Source organism: Lactuca virosa, chromosome 2 (assembly GCF_052849685.1).
Source record: "Lactuca virosa cultivar CGN04683 chromosome 2, Lactuca_virosa_CGN04683_v6, whole genome shotgun sequence".
NCBI classification, from domain to species: Eukaryota; Viridiplantae; Streptophyta; class Magnoliopsida; order Asterales; family Asteraceae; genus Lactuca; species Lactuca virosa.
Genome location: NC_136427.1, coordinates 240,331,744 through 240,351,051, shown reverse-complemented (window position 1 = coordinate 240,351,051; position 19,308 = coordinate 240,331,744). Strand labels below are relative to the sequence as shown.

Below are 19,308 nucleotides of genomic sequence, written 5' to 3'. Positions count from 1 at the left end.
CGTATTTCAATCTTGTGTGTCACGACGTGACAGCCCACTGGGTGTTTAACCCTGATTCCGGGATTTATGCCCCTATTTAAGGGAGGCGAGGGCTAGGGTTTGCACACCCTTAGCCTCCATCACCTCCCTTTCACCCTCCAAGAAACCCTAGCCTTCATATTGAACTTGTGAGCTCTTTGTAGTGATTTTAGCCCTTGAAGAAAGAAAGAGATGGTGTGCTTGCTAGTTGGAAGAGTGTATCACTCCAGATCTTGCATCTCCTGCATCAGGTGGAGCTTGAGAAGGTATAAAACTTTCAGTTTTTTGGTTCCCTCTCCATAGATCTACGATTTATTACATTTCTTGGCTAATTTTCGATTTTGGGTTGGTTAGATGAGATAAAATTTGAAATTTTATAGCTCATCTTGGTCCTTTGGTCTCTATATCTTTTGGATCTAAAGTTTGTTTGTGTATTAAGCTCCATGCATGAGATTTTGGTCTTGTTTCTCCATTTTGACCTAGTTTGAGATCTAGACTTGCATTGGGCATGCTTGTATGTAAAGCTACGATCTTTATGTTGGAATAGAGGTAAGAAAGCCTTCCAGAAAGTATGAATGGGTGCTTGAAGGATTAAGAGCTTAACTCATTAAGTTGTGAGAGTTCAACTTTCACAACGTGGCAGCCTGCTTGCCACAACGTGATGGTTGGTGCCATCACGACTGTTTTGTCGTGAATATGCCACGACATGGCCAATGAGTGGTCACGATGTGGGTGTGGACCGGGGGTTGACTTTGGCTGTTGACCGTTGACTTTTTGACCAGTTTGACTTTTGGTCAAACTTTAAGGGTGTTATGCTGTAGTCTAAAGTTTAGCATGTGTTTGATTTAGGAGGATCGTGTAGCTAACACTGTGGAACTTTAAGCAGTGGAATTCATCTCTTCGTTCAGGTGAATCTTCTCACTGTATTACTTATGTTATGAGTGAGCATGAGTCGGGTTGGGTCGGTTTTGGGGTAAAATCGAACCCAAAACCGACTTAACGGTTTTCAGAAAATTAGAACCCAACCTAAAATTGATGGTTTCGGTTTCTTGGTTTTTTCTAGGTTCGGTTTTGGGTTGATCGGTTTTAAACCCGATTCAAACCATAGAATGTTAAGGAAGGAAGTATTGATTATATAAGCTCCAAGAGGCATTGATTTTCCTTCCCACTGACGATGTGGGATGGATCTGAGCACATGAGAAAAATGTGGAATAAGTTTTTATTTGAAGTAAAAGTTGAGTTGGTAAAATAAAACAAGGTATAAAGAACGTGAATCAAACCTGCGACCTTTTACATAAACAAGAAGGGCCTTAACCAATATAATAGAACCGTGTTTATGTTCAATTTTCACGGGGAACAAATATATATACACATCTGAATTTGTTCGGAAAAATAAAAACAAGACAAATGATTATACAGTGTTTCGAACTCGGGGGCTTAGGTTCAAAGAAACAACGTGCTAACAACTTGTACCACTTGATGTTTTTTATTTATTTTTCAAAACATCATTATATTATGTAAATAATATATATATTTTTTTAAAAATTATAAATAATCGGTTCGGTCCGGTTTCTCTCGGTTTTACCAAACCCATAAACCGAACCCAACTCGAAAATTTCGGTTTTTGAAAAAATCTAAACCCAAACCGTCGGTTTATGCTTCGGTTTCGATTTTGGTTTTGTCGGTTTTTTTTTCGGTTTTTCGGTTTTTCGGTTTTCAGGTTCGGTTTTGCTCACCCCTAACTTATGCCATAATGTATGCATGATGACCAGTTGGGTCTTATTTGCTAATTGTTGTTATGTGTTACTGAGTTGTTGATAACTCAGGGGCGTGTTGTTAGCCCATTGGGTCTGCTTATAGTCCTCAGGGTTGTTGATAACCGATATGGTGTGATGTTAGCCCATATGGCGTGTTGTTATGATTGTTGATCGTCTCCAGGGTTGCTAATAACCCGTAGGGCGTGTTATTAGCCCGCATGACGTTTTGTTAGCCCATTGGGACCGACGATAGTCCCCAGGGTTGCTGATAACCCATAGCTATTTGTAACACCCTATTCCTGGTACGTGTTTTAAATTTAAAAATTGTATGTTTTACACTGGGACTCGGCAAGTTGGAGGCCCAACTCGTCGAGTAGGCTAGACTTTGGACGTGGGTTTTAAGTAACCTACTCGGTGAGTCGGGAGCCCAACTCGGCGAGTAGGACTGTCTTGATGAAACCCTAATATTTAGGGTTTGCGCCCTATTTAAACACCTTATCTTGTCCCAACCCAGCCTCCATCGTCCCTCCCAGTCCAGAAAAGCCCTAACTCAAAACCCTAATCATTTATTGAGTGTTCTTGAGCTTTTGGTGCCATTTTTGTGTATTTGAAGTTTAAGAAGGAGAAGGAAGCTTGAGAGATCAAGAGGAAGCAAGAAGATCCATAGGTTTTGGCACATTCAAAGCTCATTTGAGGTATAAAGTTGAAACCTTGACCATCTACCTCTTAGATCTTTAGTTAAGGTTCATTTCTACCTTTTCTAAGCCTTAAAAGTACCATATTCGGGATTTTGGGATTATAAAGGGGTATGACTTTAGATCTGGAACCATTGAGGGTTCCTATGGCATAAAGGTGCCAACTTCATTGCCATAAGAGCCCCATGCACCTTGTAGACCCCATTTTAGGGCCATTTGTGCCAAATACCCCATGCATGAACGTCAAGTTTGTAACTTTACGTGTATTATGGGCCCTAGGAGGCTAGATCTATATTTTGAATATGTTAAACCCGACTGAAATCAACTATATGGACATGGACTTTGGGGGACTCGGCGAGTCGTTCATGGGACTCGATGATTCGGGGCATGGTTCCCCAACCCTTTTTCTGCTTTGATCGAACTGGTTGAGTCTAGAAGAGGACTCAACAAGTTAGATGTGAAACTGGACCTGGGAATCATGGAACTCGACGAATTCAAGAACAAAACTCGGCGAGTTCAAGGCAAGTCCCAACTGCATGAAGACGAACTCGACGAGTTTATAAGGGACTCGGCGAGTCTATGGCTAAATGTGCCTTCTTGCATTAAGGAGGACTCGACGAGTTCAAGGATGAACTCGGCGAGTCAGTTGAAGAATGTCCCGACTTGGTATGAAGGAAAACTCGACGAGTGAGTGCAAGGCTCGACGAGTAGGGTCGGGGTTTTAGTGTTTTAAGGATTTGGGGACTCGGCGAGTTGTTGGGTCAACTCGGCAAGTCGAGTCAACCAGACGTTGAGTTTGACCCAGAGTTGACTTTAACCAAGGGTTGACCTTGACTTTGGCTTTGACCTGAGTAACCCTTGTAAGGGTTAAGAGTATGTAATGGTAAATTAAGTAAGAGTGTTATGTGTAGGAGCTGAGAGGAGTTGAGCCTGACATCGAGGACAATTCATATTGCACGACATTGAAGTGAGTTACCTTCCAGTAGAGGTGGGTCTAAGGCACCAATGTCGGCCCACCAGTAGGTGATTATGTATGAGATGATTGTATTTGTGATAATTGCCTGGTTTGCCATTATCTGATATGCTCTATGTGCTAGGATGCTCTGTTATATGTATTCGTAGTAGTAGGGGTGAAATAGTCCCCGGATATCGGTTGAAAGATACCGAAGGGGTAGTCAGTACCCATGCATTCCTAGCAGTATGTTTATGTTGTGTTATTATGTGGTAGTGGTAGGGGTGAAATAGTCCCCAGTAGTCGGTTGAGTTAAACCGATGGGTAAGTCAAGCACCCCAGAATGGCTTGACCAGGGTAAGTCAAGCACCCCATAACAACTTGACATGGGTGAGTCAAGCACACCAGAATGGCTTGACCATGGTAAGTCAAGCACCCCATAATAGCTTGACCAGGGTAAGTCAAGCACCCGAGAACAACTTAACATGGGTAGGTCAGGCACCCCAGAATTGCCTGGCAGTATGTATGATTATATGGTATGTGGTATGATGGGGGAACTCACTAAGCTTCGTGCTTACAGTTTTCAGTTTTGGTTTCAGGTACCTCTTCAGCGAAGTGGAAGGAGCCGGCACGGTAGCAGCGCATCGCACACACACGGTTTCCGCATTTTGAGATCTATGGGATTGTACTCCGACATTATTAGTATCAATGATATGATTTTTGAGACTTGTGATTATGATTTGATGGATTTTTATGATATTGATGATGTTTTTCAGTAAACGAGTTTATAAGTAATATAATTTAAAACAAAATTTTTGGTCTTGAAATTGGGATGTTACACTATTTATTTTGATGTGTTGTATGTGATACTTTGGGAAAAACACTAAGCCTTGTGCTTACAGTTGTAGATTAAATGTTTTTTAGGTACCTATCGGTTTGCGAAGGCGAAAATGTACACACACATCAACAATTTTATGATTTGAGATTCCACATTATCTTCCTTTATAACTCTGATTTGTAACGACCCAAAAATCAATGGTAAAAATTTCATCTTTAATATAACTAAAACATGGATACCATTTAGTTCAACATTCTAAATCATAGTTAAGTAAATCATTTATCAGAGTTTATCCTACAAATCGATCATTGCGAAAATCATAGGTGTGTGCACTGCGATCAATCCGGGCCCTTCCTTTTCAAAACGATGATACCTGAAACCAAACAAACCTGTAAGCACGAAGTTTAGTGAGTTTCCCAGAGCATACCACACACACACAATCCACATAACACATATCCTGTTAGCTATAAAAGCTACCTATATACCATAAGCCATGCATATATAAACCTGTAAGGATGCCATGGGCTACCCCACATGGTCTTTACCTAGGAATGTCATGGGCTACCCCACATGGTCTTACATCCAACGTGCCATGGGCTACCCCACATGGTCTTTACCTGGGAATGTCATGGGCTACCCCACATGGTCTTACATCCAATTTCCATGGGCTCCCCCCGGGGTCTTCCATGCAAGTATCACAAAGACAACTAGCATATCACATATCATATAATTACTAGCATACCACTTAGCATAAAGTTAACTATCATACCACATATCTCTACTACAGCTAGTGTACCACATAACATAAGATGGGTCGGCCTTGGTGCCTTAGACCCATTAGTATGGTGAGAAGACTCACCTTGCACTGCAGAAGCTTCCCGCATGAATTCCATAGCTGCTGCCCCACCAGCTTCCTGAGCTGTCACTACGAATCAATATACCCAATTAACAATTGGGTCCCATACCATAATCCTTAATCCATGCATGGGGGTAAAATGATCATTCTACCCCTGGCCCAGAATGATCCAAAACTAAGGCCCAAACTCAAAACAAAAGCCCAACATAAGTACTAGTGGCCCACTAATGGCCCAATTTGCTAAATTGGGCCCAATTCCTCTAATGGGCCTTACCCTAAGCCCAAACATCCTCTTGGCAAACATTAACTGACTTCTGATGGCCCGCTAAAGCCCAAAGAACCAAAATCCCTTGAATGGCCCAACCGAGGCCCAAAATTCACAAGGCCCATCTCTGATGAGTACGTTGGGCGTACTCCTATGTACGCTAAGCGTACAGGCTAAATGGTGCGTACGCTGGGCGTACCTACATGTACGCTCAGCGTACTCCCCTCTTAAGTCACTTTCCTATTAAGTGCTTAATACTCAGATCGAGAAGCTACAATTACATATCCAAGTCCTTTTCAACGTCCTAAACCATAAAGTTGCTTACTTGATGGCTTTGCATGACCCACATAAGCTCAAACTCCAAAAATGATAATCTACTTACATGGGAATGTGTGACAACCCGGAAATTTTTTTGATTTTAAAGCCCAGTCAATCAACTCAAATGAGTGTCAAACTCATTAGTACTGAGTTCTAGTCCGGTTAAAGGTCATCCTAAGGAGCTTTGAGCCTAATACACTTAAGGATTAAGTGTCAGAAAGTACCTGCTAGAACCACAGTGTAGCAAAGCAAACCTAAACCTCATCTAAATGAGTTCACGGCCACAAGACCATGAGTTTACGGCCGTAAACTCATGTGGCCGTAAACTCAAATGTATATAGGTGAGACTTGGCCATTTCTAGTCATTATTTCATTCCTTGGCCGATTTTCCTTCAAATCCTCTCAAGTATCATCCAACTTTCTTCCTAGATCTTCATTTATGTAAGTGTTCTTTCTCTAGTTTGTTTTTAATCCTTCTTAACTAGCTTCATCCTCATGATTCATCCATGGAAATCATGTTTTCTTAGATCTTCAAGAAACACCAAGAACACCAAGAACACACACTAGTGTTCTTGGCCAAAACCGACCATTTCAAGCTTCTAGATCGTAAGTACTCTTCCCTATACTTCATATCTAGTTAATATCCATGCTTAGAGACTTGAAAACATCAAGAACACAAGATCAAATGGAGTTTACGGCCAGGCCATCTCCCACGGCCGTAAACCCCTTTAAGGTGGCCATTTGGGCCATAAACCCTCCTAGATGCAAGGCAAGTGACCTAGAACTCTTCCTTGATGATTGTATGACCTTAAACCACCCTCATTTCATAAAGTCTATGAGATTACGGCCGTAAGCTCCATTCTTGGCCGTAAACTCATCAAGGGCCTCATATGGGTGGGTCTTTCTCATACAAGTATAGAACAAAAGTCCCTAAAGCATCCCTAGCCTTCAAACTCACTCTTAGCCATGTTTGGCCATGAGTTTACGGCCGTAAACTCCCTTGGGCCGTAAACTCATTTGAGTGTCATTCTACCTTCCTTTGTTGAATCACATGTGATTCCAACACTTGGTCAAGGTGTTTCCTAGTCCCGGAAGGTGTTTCCTTTCATATAGTTGTTTATAAACACTATATTCATGACAATATGTGTCCTTATATGTAATTTAGGACTTATTGTGTCTCGGGACTTCATTCGTGGAACTTCTCATCCTTACACGCATACTCGTTTGAATCACCCACATCAGGTGAGTTCATACCTCGTAATGAATCTTTTAACTGTTTTAACCGTTTTAAGGGGGGGAATACAAGTTGAACACAATGATAATTGTGTAAATGTTTGTTATAAACATCTTTCAAAATGTTACTTATGTCATTTATAAGTTGTCAAAACATTTCAAAAACTCTTTTAAAGTTATGTTACTTTATAGTTATACAAAACTCCGTTTTTAAAGTACAAATATAACTTAGTAGATAAACGAGTCTTTTCAGTAACAGTCCAAGTAGAACATTAGTAAACTATAATAGGTATAGTTTAGGAGAATGTTATTCATTACTTCTAGTACAATGAAGCACACAAAGAGTCAGTTCTTACATGAGTCAAACACACAGTGAAGAGAAACAAACAATACCATACAGAGAGAACACACAATTACGAGAAACAAACAGAACGCACAATATACAGTACAAAACAAACAAGTTAGGTTTCTATAGCATGAGAACACATACAGGATCTAATTATACCAATGAATCACTAAATCATTGTTTTAAACAAAAGGTGATAGTTATATTGGGTATACATGATCATATAACTTTAATGTGAATTACACAGCTTGCAAGAATTTGCAGAGGTCGCGTTTGGTTCCCTTAATCTCTTGACAGGGAGAGCGTTTAGTAGGAGTTCTAGCCTTCACATTATGACCGTAATAAAACAAATATGTTTTTAGGTCATTAGTACATCCGCATGTCATTATAAACGACAACTGTGTACTTATATTTCCCATTGCTTTCATAAAGTGACAGTACCACTTGAAAGTCAAACTCAAACTATTTTCGAGTCAAGATAGTTATAAACTAGGGAAAATATATATTTTTACAAACGACAAATGGAACAGTCGAGTCTAGCACATAACAGAAGATGCCTTGGTAGAAGGCTACGTTTAAAAGAAAGGGCCATAATGCTAGTCTTATGATTCCTTAATGTATACATCACAGGATATATATATATATATATATACTAATAGAGTCTGACAGGTAATAGGATGTGTGCTCTCCGCTTCATTTCCTGTTCCTTGTTTGGTTGTGGGCTTGGAACGAATTCACCCAATCTATTTTCTATCCGATTTTATATATATGTATGCTTAGTATACATTAAGTCATCATAAGGGTACCAGGTATGGGTCAGGTTATAGGACACAGAGTCAAAGCACAGTTTTTCTAGTACAAAACATACTTTCCAAAATCAGTACTTTTGGTATACAAAACTAGAAACTTCCCAGAAAAGGGTTTAATCCATTTTATTAATCCAGTACAATTTAAAGGACCTTAGGTGAGTAACTCTATAATAACTTAGTTTATACACCATGTTTATATATAAAACTAATACCCAATGGGTAGTTGGATGGGTGTTTTCCGCCTTACTTCCTGTTCCTCGTTTGGTTGTGGGCTTAGGGCAGATTCGCTCAATTAACTTTCTATCCGATATTAGATTATATATAGCAGTATAAACTAAGCTATTATAAAAGTAGTCACTGTGGTCACCATTTTACTATAAGAAAAATAGGTTTTCTTAAAGAACTTTTCATAGATATAAAGGAACCATTACAATTAACTCCATGAGTAACAAGTGAATACACCAGGGTTATATATGACGATGATCTAATAACCAATGGGATGTGTGTTGTCCGCCTTAATTTATGTTCCTCGTTTGGTTGTGAGCTTAGGGCAAATGCGCACAATCGATTGTTTGTTTACTCTGAGTCTTATATAACTTGTACCCACTTAGTACCCATAGAAAGAGTTGTAGTGTCATTTTACTCAAATTTCCATCAAAGTAGGAAATATAGGATTTTCTAGAGGAACAGACGAACTTTTCAAAACAGAACTTACCACTTACAACATTTTACAACTATATGTTACAACTACATTTTCAACACCATTTTACATCTACATTTTCAACAACACTTTACAACTTACTCACATCACTAAAATCTTATGAACTCACCAGCTTAATTGCTGATCAACTCTTTCAAATAACTTGTATTCTCAGGAGACTAATAGACAAGTGCTCATGCTGGGGATTCAGAAGATGGAGCATTATAGCTTCAAGTCTTGTTTTGTTATTTGTGTATGAATTCTATGTTTTGTGAACACACACATTGTAAAAACTTTCTTTCAAAATGAAATGGTTGTTCGTTACTTGCTTACCATATACATATCTCGTGATACTAAACATGACGTCCTCCACCCCTGAACGATTCCGCCGTTCCGGTTTTGGGGTGTGACAGAATGGTCTTAACTCATGCATGAACCTATTAAGATCTCCAAGATGGAAACGTTCTGCCTTAGGGACTCATTTAACACTGAGAGTGGCAACTCTAAGCCTAAGAATCAGATTTCAACCATAAAGTTTCATCCTTGGGACCAAAATGAACTGAAAATCATAAAGGTAGATCTAAGAGATGAATGATCAAGTTCAAAGCTTCATACCTTCATAAAGCTGAGAATGAGTCCTAAAAGCCATATCCATAAGCTCCTCCTTGATTCCCATATTTTTAACAAGTTACATCTTCTTGAAATGCAGCAAAAACCACCCAAAATGCACCCACAAAGCTCACAACACTCTAGGATGAAGCTACCACTCGAAATTAGGGTTTAAGGCTTTGAGAACGAAAGGGAGGCGCACCCCCGGACTTAAGGTGCTTTAAATAGTGAGCCAACCCTAAAAATTAGGGTTTTGGAGATCCTGGACGTACGCTGGGTGTACTCCCCGTACGTTGGGCGCACGTCTTCAGCACCCGCGATTCATTTACCCAACACTACGCTGGGCGTACCCCAGCTTACGCTGGGCGTACCCAGCCGGACACGTGCATGCTTCCCTTGCATGCATGGGACTTGCTTGCCAAACATCTCCATTGGGGACCATTTATGCCAATAACTTCAAAAGTGCTATAACTTCTTCGTTCTAAGTCCGTTTCCGACGAACTTTATATCCACGACAAGGTGGCGGGAAGCCTTACGCTTCTATCCCCACCCCCAAGTCTAAAACCTTCCGGATAAAACCCGAGACCCATAAAAGACCGAATCGCCCCTACCCTCTGGCTTCCGAGAGCCCAACCAAGTACTTTCAAAACTGGGTGTTACATGATTTTTGAATAATGGTTTATGAATAATTGATTTGACTTGCATGTAACTTTAATAAAGTGGGTGTTTATTCTATTTTTGTAACGCCCTGTCCCGAATCGTTACGCATTTGGGTGTGGGTGACGTAATTTAGATGATCCAGGTGTTCAGAGTGTGTTTTGGAGCCAAATGGTATTTGGTAAAGTGTCAGCTCGGGCTTTTATGGAAATTGGATTTTTGATCGGGAAATTGTAAGGAAAGTATGAGTTTATAAAATCATAGAGCTTCTCATTACCTTTTTATGGATATAAGGATCTTCGAAATCAAATTTATAATGAAGAAGTTATGGCCTTCAGATTATTTTAGGGTTTAAGGGGAAACCCTAGTACGCGGGGCGTACATAGGGGGTACGCGGGGCGTACTAGTGCGAAGTGCAGTACGCAGGGCATACACTGGTGTACGCTTAGCGTACCAAGGAGGAAGGATCGTGAAGCCTTGGCCTCGTACGCTGGGTGTACGAGGGGTGCAAGAAACCCTAAGTTATGGGGTTGGACATTATATAATCACACTTATGGCTCATGTTACCCTCATTTCTCAGCCTCCACAAACCTTATAACCTCATTTCGAAACCCTAGACCCTTCCATTGTGTTTTTGAGCTCATTGTGTGCTTCTTGGTGTGTTTTGCTTCATTATCAAGAATAAGGAGTTTGGTGCAAGGTTGTTGATCAAGGAAGAGCTTGTGGATCCAGATTCTATACTCCATTTCCAGCTTGTTTGAGGTAAAAAGCTATGATCTTGTTCATTAGAAGCTTAGATCTAGTTTATATGAGTTTTGGACCCTTTTTGGACCCATGAACGAGACCTAGTGGTTTGACACCACTCCAGGAGCTATGAGTTGCCACTCTTGGTGTTTCTGATGTTCAAATTCCATAAAGTTGGCACCTTTAGGATTTAGAATCACCCATGCATGAGATTGTGTCCATTTAGTGAAAGTAAAGTGATATATCTTGAAGTTGGGTCCTTTTGGGGCATACAAAGTCACCAAGTCAGTGACTTTATGGTTCTAGACGCTTATTAGGGGTTAGATCTGTAGTTTCGACTTCTGTTCTTAAGCATTAAGTGCTTAAAGTGGGTTTTGGCTTAATGGATGAGTACACTGGGCGTACAAGTCTGTATATGCCGCGTACAAGCCATTTAGCGTGTACGCTTAGCGTACAGTTGAGTACGCCCCGCGTACTCAGTCTGTTGGGCTTAGCGTTTTGGGCTTCGAGTTTGGGCCATTCTGTTGGTCTTAGATGCTTGGGGTCTTGTTGGGCCATCTGAATGCAAATGTTCTGGACTAAGAATATTGTTGGGCCTTGGGGTAAGGCCCATGTAAGGGTTTGGGCCTAATTTGGAAAATTGGGCCAAGTATGGCCCTTGAATGATCATTTGGTTTTTGGGCCTTTTGGATTAGAGTTTTGGGCCTAAGTCTTGGTTCCAAACTAGGAAAGGGGTAAAATGGTCTTTTTACCCTAATTATGGACCGATGATCATGGAATGGAATACCGTTTGTTAATTGGATGTTATTTGGTATTGATAGCTCGAGGAATTTGTCGGACCAACAACCATGGATTTATCAGTGTGGTTCAACACCTCGAGGTGAGTTTCCTCACTGGGTTTAGCGGGTCTAAGGCACCAATGTCGGCCCATGGTTTATATGTTAGAATTCTAGATGTCTGCGTGACTCTTGCATGTGTTATGTGATGGTATGCTTACCGGGCAAGACCCGATGCCTGGCGAGGCCTGATGAGTATATTGTATGCTAGTTATCAATATGTGTTTCTATGCTACCAGACAAGGCCCGATGCCGGGCGGGCCCTGATGACTGTAGCGTATGCTATTGTTTTATGATCATTGCATGTGTTAACATGATTATGAGATATATGTGTCTATGAGTATAGTGGGCGGGGCCCGATGTCAGGCGGGGCCTAAGAATAACAGATTTGTATACCGAGTGGGACTCGATGCCGGGCAGGGGACCAATATCTGATTTATTACATATGGTATTGGGTATTTTGGGGAACTCACTAAGCTTTGTGCTTACAATTTTCACTTTATCTTTCAGGTACTTCTGGTTCGAAGGGAAAAGGTCCGGGATGATTGCAGTGCACACACCACATCGTTCCGCATTTTTATATTACTCTGATGTACTTGGATGTTATTGATACACTTTGATTCAACATGGTTTCTATGATGTTGTTTCGGATAATGGTTTTATTAAATTAAAAATCGAAAATTTTAGTCTTAATTTTTGGGACGTTTCAAGTTGGTATCAGAGCTTTAGTTTGAGGGATTCGGACATACTCTCGGGTGTGTCTGAACTCAAACCGAGGGTTTGGTAGAATTTTTCAAAAAGAAATGTTTTATAAAAAGGGTTTTCTAATAAAAGAAAGGGGTGTGGTGCATGTAATCGACCGAGCTCAAGTAAGTTTTCCCAAAATACCCATACATGTTTTGAGATATGCTTTGATTTGTGAATCTATGAATCGCATGTTTGATAGGGCTAATGATCTGCTCAGGATTTGCATGATAGAATGCTAGAAGAGATGCCTTTATATGCCTACTGTATGAGCTTGTAGACTTGCATGATAGTACTGATCATTCAGTGATAGGATGACTTGTTTAGGAAAGATCTCTCGACATCACCATACTAGGATTATTAGAAAGTGAGGATAACGGGAATGGGGTAATAGGGTTATTTGAATGCTGAAGAATATATAATTAAATATTATAATATTGTGGGTTGTAAAACATATGTATGTCACCAGGTTTCCCAACCTAACCCACTCAGTTAATTTGTATCACAAGTATCGATGCGAAGATACATTACATTGAGAGATTAAATGAGATGTAGATCATTAGTGTAAATTAATGTAATGTCTGTTTATGCTTATGTTTTGTATCAGTTATGACATCCCAAATTTTGAAAGAATAACAATATCGAATGTTTCTTTGGAAATGTTTAATGTTAATAGTATCTCACATTAAAATAATATTTTTGGGATCAATTCGCAACAAAATAAATACTCTGTTTTAAAATAAGCATAAATGAAAATTTTAAAATGACCGTGAATTTGAGGATGTCACGGAGATTTGGAAGAATTGGTGGGAAGAAATGAGGAGGGGTGACCCTCCTTTTATAGGGAGGTTTTTGCCTCGCCGTGTCGCGCCCTATAAAGGGTCACGCTGTGGCTATGGATTCGACTGACTTTTCTTTCGTGCATGTAATGCTAGATTTATGGTGTGATGTGGCTTCCATGTCACAATACTGTTATGTCATTTATTTGGTAACATGCTACATTGATGATAACAATCATTTGGTTGATATTGCAACAAATTGTAAATATAGTGATATAATTAAGAAAAAAAACAGTGTCAAAATCGCAATTTAGGTAAACATAGTGACTTTATCGCAATTCGGGAAAAGTGGTTACCGGGGAACATATAGAACCAGTCATTTGGTTGATATTGCAACAAAATTGTAATTATAGTGACACAATTATGAAAAAAACTCAGCGTCAAATTCAAAATTCTATGATAACTTACTAACATTTTTACGATTTGCCTTAAAATAAAATATATTTTAAACTACACTGTAATTAAAAAAATAAAATATTATTAAAATAGAATAAGATAGATGTAATTAGGCATGCACAAAAAAACCGGTTCAAGATCCGAACCGGTCAAAGAACCGGTAAACCGGTTTACGCTGAACCGGTCCACAGTGAACCGAACCGGTTTGAGAACCGAACCACCGGTTTACACCTGTTCGAGATTTTAGTCGTTGAAACCGGTTTAGAACCGGTTTATATCGTGTGAACCGGTTTGGAACCGGTATGGAACCGAACCGAACCGGTTTAGAACCGACTGAACCAGTTTAGAACCGGTGTAACCGGTTTAGATAGGTTCGACTAATTTTTTGAGTGAACCGGTTTGAGGCTGAACCGCTTTTGCTTGGCTAGGGAGTGAACCGAACCGGTTTAAAGAACCGGTTCGGTTTGAAAAATGAACCGGTTTGTGCATGCCTAGATGTAATTACACCGATGAAAATATGACAAGGCCCAAATATCGATTCTGAATTTCATTTCGGTCCAATATTTGAAAGATCATGAGAAGGCCCAAATAGAAGGAGCACGCGAGGCGAGAGCGAAAGATCTGAAATTTCTTGTCTTCGATTAATTCCAATCTCCTTCATCATTGAATCCATCTGCACGAGCTGAACGCCGCCGATTAAGGCCAATCTCTGCCGACGACGACCTGTAAGTGTCTCCCTTGTTGTTGGATTTTGAACGCTTCAAAGATGCCTTAGGGTTTGGTTGTCTGTACGAAATGTGGGACAATCTTTGTTAGATTGCCTTTCTCTTGATTGATTTCTCTTAATAACTTTTATATTTCCGTCAAAATTTATAAAATCTGATGTTATCCCGGTCTTTTGAGATTGCTTTATTCTCTAAGCGTGATTTGTAATCCATTTAGTAACAACTAGTGTTGTGTTCTTGTTAGTTTAACAATTCATAGAATTTCTTATTTCAAACCGAGTACCATCCAAATTCCAAATTGATATGTGGTTTGTTTCAAATAATATAATATGTAGCAAAGCTGATGTACATGGAAGGTTTTCTGGAAAAAAGGGTTAAATCCTAATCAGTTTTGGATTTCAAAAAGTAGTTGCCTTTGAGATCGAGGTTACATCAATGTAGTTATCTTTGGGATGAGAGGAACATTACTATTGGTTTTGTTTACTATGTACTTGATGTTTATATGCCCTGGATATACATTCGGTAATAAACCAATAATGGTATTTTTAGAGATTTTTTATAAGCTAACATCAAATTGGGATGGATGGATTTACAGGAAATAGCTTGAATGGCTGGTGGTAGGGGAATTTACCACTTGCTGAGGGGCAGACTCCATTCTCATTCAGCTGTAAGCATTATTACTATTTGCATTTTCTACATTTGGCTTTTACTATCATCATCTGTATTAGCTCTAGTGTCTATATCGGGGGTTGGGCAGACTGTATATTAGTAATTTGAAAATGCTTCTAAGAATGTATTTTAGGGTAGGAGTAGTGACAAGAAATGGTAAATACTCTTGAAAATGTCAATTTCTTACCTACAAGTTTTTATTTTTTAAGACATCCACCTCATAGATATGTTCCACATGGCACTACCACATATTGCAATCGAGGATTTTTCTATGACCAAACTAACCACAAATCATGAATGGTGTTTGAGTTAAATTGCAACATAACACTCAGATTTTTTTTTTTTGGTTATTTTACAGTTGATAGCACTTTAATATCACAACAATTTCATATTCACTTTAGTAATTGTAACATCCCATGGCCCCATTGGTTCGTCTAAAAGACTCACAACCAAGTTATAAGGAACATTATAATTATATGAAGAGTGGTCACACATAACCTCCTTTACCTGCACTTAACTTCACAATTGATTTTCTCGATTCCATCCACATCTTTCTTTCACGATGTATAGCAAAATATCAATTTCAACCCTAAATTGCTTATCTCTAGTAATTTAGCATACAAAGTACAATTACCATTTTCATCCCATTGATGGAGTTTAGTCATTATTGATAACATTAGCTACTCAAGATATCAGATATAACAAGTAGTTTTTAACAATGGATCTAGTGTTCTCATCACTTAATACCACATGAACATGAGTACCAAGTTTTGGGGACAAAAGAAAATATCTTTTAATTGATACACACATACTTCCAACATGAAAAAATAATGTGTGTATTTTATACTTGGATTTAAAACTTAAAAGAACTAGGTTGCCCTTTTGTAATCACTGATTCCTGTCATTATCTCCTAAAAAATTTCAGGCCCCACCAGCTTTGTCATCACTCATATTGAGGAAAGATCAAAATGACACCGGATCTGCTGGTGTGAAGTCATTGAGGGCAATTGCTCTTCTTGGAGCAGGTGTATCAGGGATTTTAAGTTTTACAACTATTGCCTCTGCTGATGAAGCTGAACATGGCCTGGAATCTCCAAGCTACCCCTGGCCTCACCAAGGCATTCTCAGTTCATACGACCATGCTTCGTGAGTTCCCTTGTAATTAACCTTACATCTACCGATTCCTTCTTTCAGAAGTTGACTTTTTGAATATTGGAATTTGACTATGAGCAGGATCCGACGTGGTCACCAGGTGTACACACAAGTATGTGCATCGTGCCACTCGATGTCACTGATTTCATATCGTGACTTGGTGGGAGTTGCATACACAGAGGAAGAAACAAAAGCAATGGCTGCTGAAATTGAAGTGGAAGATGGTCCAAATGATGAGGGTGAAATGTTTACACGCCCTGGCAAACTCAGTGATCGCTTCCCTCAACCTTATGCAAACGAACAGGCTGCTAGGTTTGCCAATGGTGGAGCCTACCCTCCAGATCTCAGCCTTATTACCAAAGTACCCTTTTCCTTCCAGTTTCAATTTCTTCCACTGATTGTGTTTGCTTGTCGCTAGATTCTTTTTTTCCAGTTTTAAGGGCAAAATGGTCATTTTCATAGTCTCTTTTTTTTTGTTGGCGTGTAGTTCAATCCTTCCTTTCAAGTTTCAGTTTTCAAGGGCAAAATGGTTATTATTATATATTCTATATTTAACAAAAGGGCTGTTAAAGTTAACCACACAAGGACCTAAATCAATATCAAACATTGCTATAAGGACCAAATTTGAAAATTGTTTCAAGTTTTAAACTAATCGCAGTAAACATAAGAAATCCTAGGGTCCATCTTTGTCATTATCTCATTTTGTTTTGTTTTGTTGATGTGTTGCTAAATTCTTCCTCCCTGTTTCAGTTTTTAAGGGCAAAAAGGTCATTTTATAGATTTAACAAATGGGATACTAAAGTTGACTATACATGAAAAATCGATATATGAAACCTTGCAGTGCAGACCAATGTTGAAAAAATATGCTTCAATTTTGGACTAAACACTGTAAAAATTTGAAAGCCTGGGATCCATTTTTGAATTTCTCATTTCTTAATGTTTTGTTGGTGAATTCTTTCTTCCAGTTTCAGTTTTTAAAATTTATATAAATTTAATAAAAAAGGCTTTTAGACTTAACGATGGAAACTTAGGAATAAGGACCAATAACTACAAATTTCTTTCATTTTGGACTAAACACAGTAAAAATCAGAAAGCAAAGGGGTCATATCATATGTGTAATTAACTCTTTTTAAAAAATTTCAGGCTCGCCATAACGGACAGAACTATGTGTTTGCACTTCTGACTGGTTACCGTGATCCTCCAGCTGGTGTTACTGTGAGTTGTAAATCTTTTTAAAAAATATTTTCTTTTTCATTTTTTTAAAATTGTGATTGTTGACAAGTTTACAATTTTATACCTCCAGATTCGTGAAGGTTTGCATTATAATCCATACTTCCCTGGTGGAGCTATTGCGATGCCTAAAATGCTTAATGATGGTGCTGTTGAATATGAAGATGGCACTCCTGCAACAGAGGCCCAGGTTTGAAAATGGACTGAACCTGCTATTTTCATCAAACCACAGGGACCATTTCTGTAATTTACTCTATCTCCTATATTTTGTAGATGGGAAAAGATGTTGTCTCGTTTTTGAGTTGGGCTGCAGAACCAGAAATGGAAGAAAGGAAACTGGTACAAAACTACAAATCCTTCAAATGTAATAAAAAAAATAAAAAATAAAAAAATGTTGTCTAATTTTGTGGTTTTGGTGATGCAGATGGGATTTAAGTGGATATTTGTACTGTCGTTGGCTTTGCTTCAAGCAGCTTATTACAGGCGTTTGAGGTGGTCTGTTTTGAAGTCCCGCAAGCTTGTTCTTGATGTTGTCAACTAGAAGCTTCTCTCCTCTGGTTGGATCACAGATGTTTAAAAAAAAAAAGGATTTGAAATGATAAATAATTATTTCTGTAAAAGATTTATATGCATAATTTTTGTGCTAAATTTGCTACACAAGATGTATTTCGGTTTTTACTGGTTCTCCATTTTGGAATTTTGAAACAAGTAATAAGGGAATTGTGTTAATTTATTTTGCTAATTGTTTTCCAGCTTCTTTTATTTAATCATATGTAATGGAATATCTGTAATAGAAAAATTCACGGAATATCTGTAATAGAAAAATTCACGGAATATCTGTAATAGAAAAATTCACGAAATACTTCAAGGATAATATCTGTAATAGAAAAATTCACGAAATACTTCAAGGATTCAAAAGTTCTTGATTGAAATTGATATGATAGGGATACATTGTTTGCATGAGAAACTAACGGCCTCCAATAGGACACTTTTACAAAAAAGGATTTGAAATGATAAATAATTATTTCTGTAAAAGATTTAAATGCATAATTTTTGTGCTAAATTTGTTACACAAGATGTATTTCGGTTTTTACTGGTTCTCCATTTTGGAATTTGAAACAAGTAATAAGGGAATTGTGTTAATTTATTTTGCTAATCGTTTTCCAGCTTCTTTTATTTAATCATATGTAATGGAATATCTGTAATAGAAAAATTCACGAAATACTTCAAGGATTCAAAAGTTCTTGATTGAAATTGATATGATAGGGATACATTGTTTGCATGAGAAGCTAACGGCCTCCAATAGGACACTCTTACAATATTTTTCAGTACCGGACTACCTTCTACTGGCCTTACTACTACCTTACATATCCAAACAATAAGAACTTGTGATTAATCCCCAAAATGCCCATGGTTCCTTCAAGGGGGTGTTGTGCTTATGTTGTATGAGGTGGTGCCTTCTGCCATTGGCCTTGTCATATTCTTCTTCCTTTTGTACGTGAATTGGATGGGTGGATGCATAACATTACCCCACCCTAAAGGTTGACCTTGTCCACAATGTCAAATTTGGGAAAAGCACTTTGTATGTTATCAGAATCTTCCCAAGTAGAGTCAAACTTCGGAACATTCTTCATTTAATCGGTATCTTGGGGGCTGGTCCAAACATATTTATGGCCCTAGACGAAAGCAAAAAAAATGGACCATTCTATAAATAAATTTTAAGGTTCTTGTAAAATAAATTAATGCCAAAATTTGAAGTCTTGGCCTTTTATAGGAAAAAATTAAACAATTGTTAGCAAATAAATTTAAAAATAGATGATTAATTGGTGGAAGTAATATATAAAGACATTATATATATATATATATATATATATATATATATATATATATATATATATATATATATAAAAGAAATATTTA

At 38.4% G+C, this 19,308-nt stretch overlaps 1 protein-coding gene across 1 annotated transcript; it reads left to right on the top strand.

Moving 5' to 3' along the window:
- The first annotated feature begins 14,180 nt into the window (after nucleotides 1-14,180).
- Nucleotides 14,181-18,121, top strand: LOC145160595 (cytochrome c1-2, heme protein, mitochondrial). Its single transcript, XM_079079864.1, has 8 exons — nucleotides 14,181-14,337; nucleotides 14,933-15,004; nucleotides 15,932-16,152; nucleotides 16,240-16,519; nucleotides 17,302-17,373; nucleotides 17,462-17,578; nucleotides 17,662-17,727; nucleotides 17,813-18,121. Exons 2-8 carry the CDS (start codon nucleotides 14,945-14,947, stop codon nucleotides 17,927-17,929), a joined length of 933 nt encoding a protein of 310 aa, XP_078935990.1. The 5' UTR covers nucleotides 14,181-14,337; nucleotides 14,933-14,944; the 3' UTR covers nucleotides 17,930-18,121.
- Nucleotides 18,122-19,308: the final 1,187 nt, after the last annotated feature.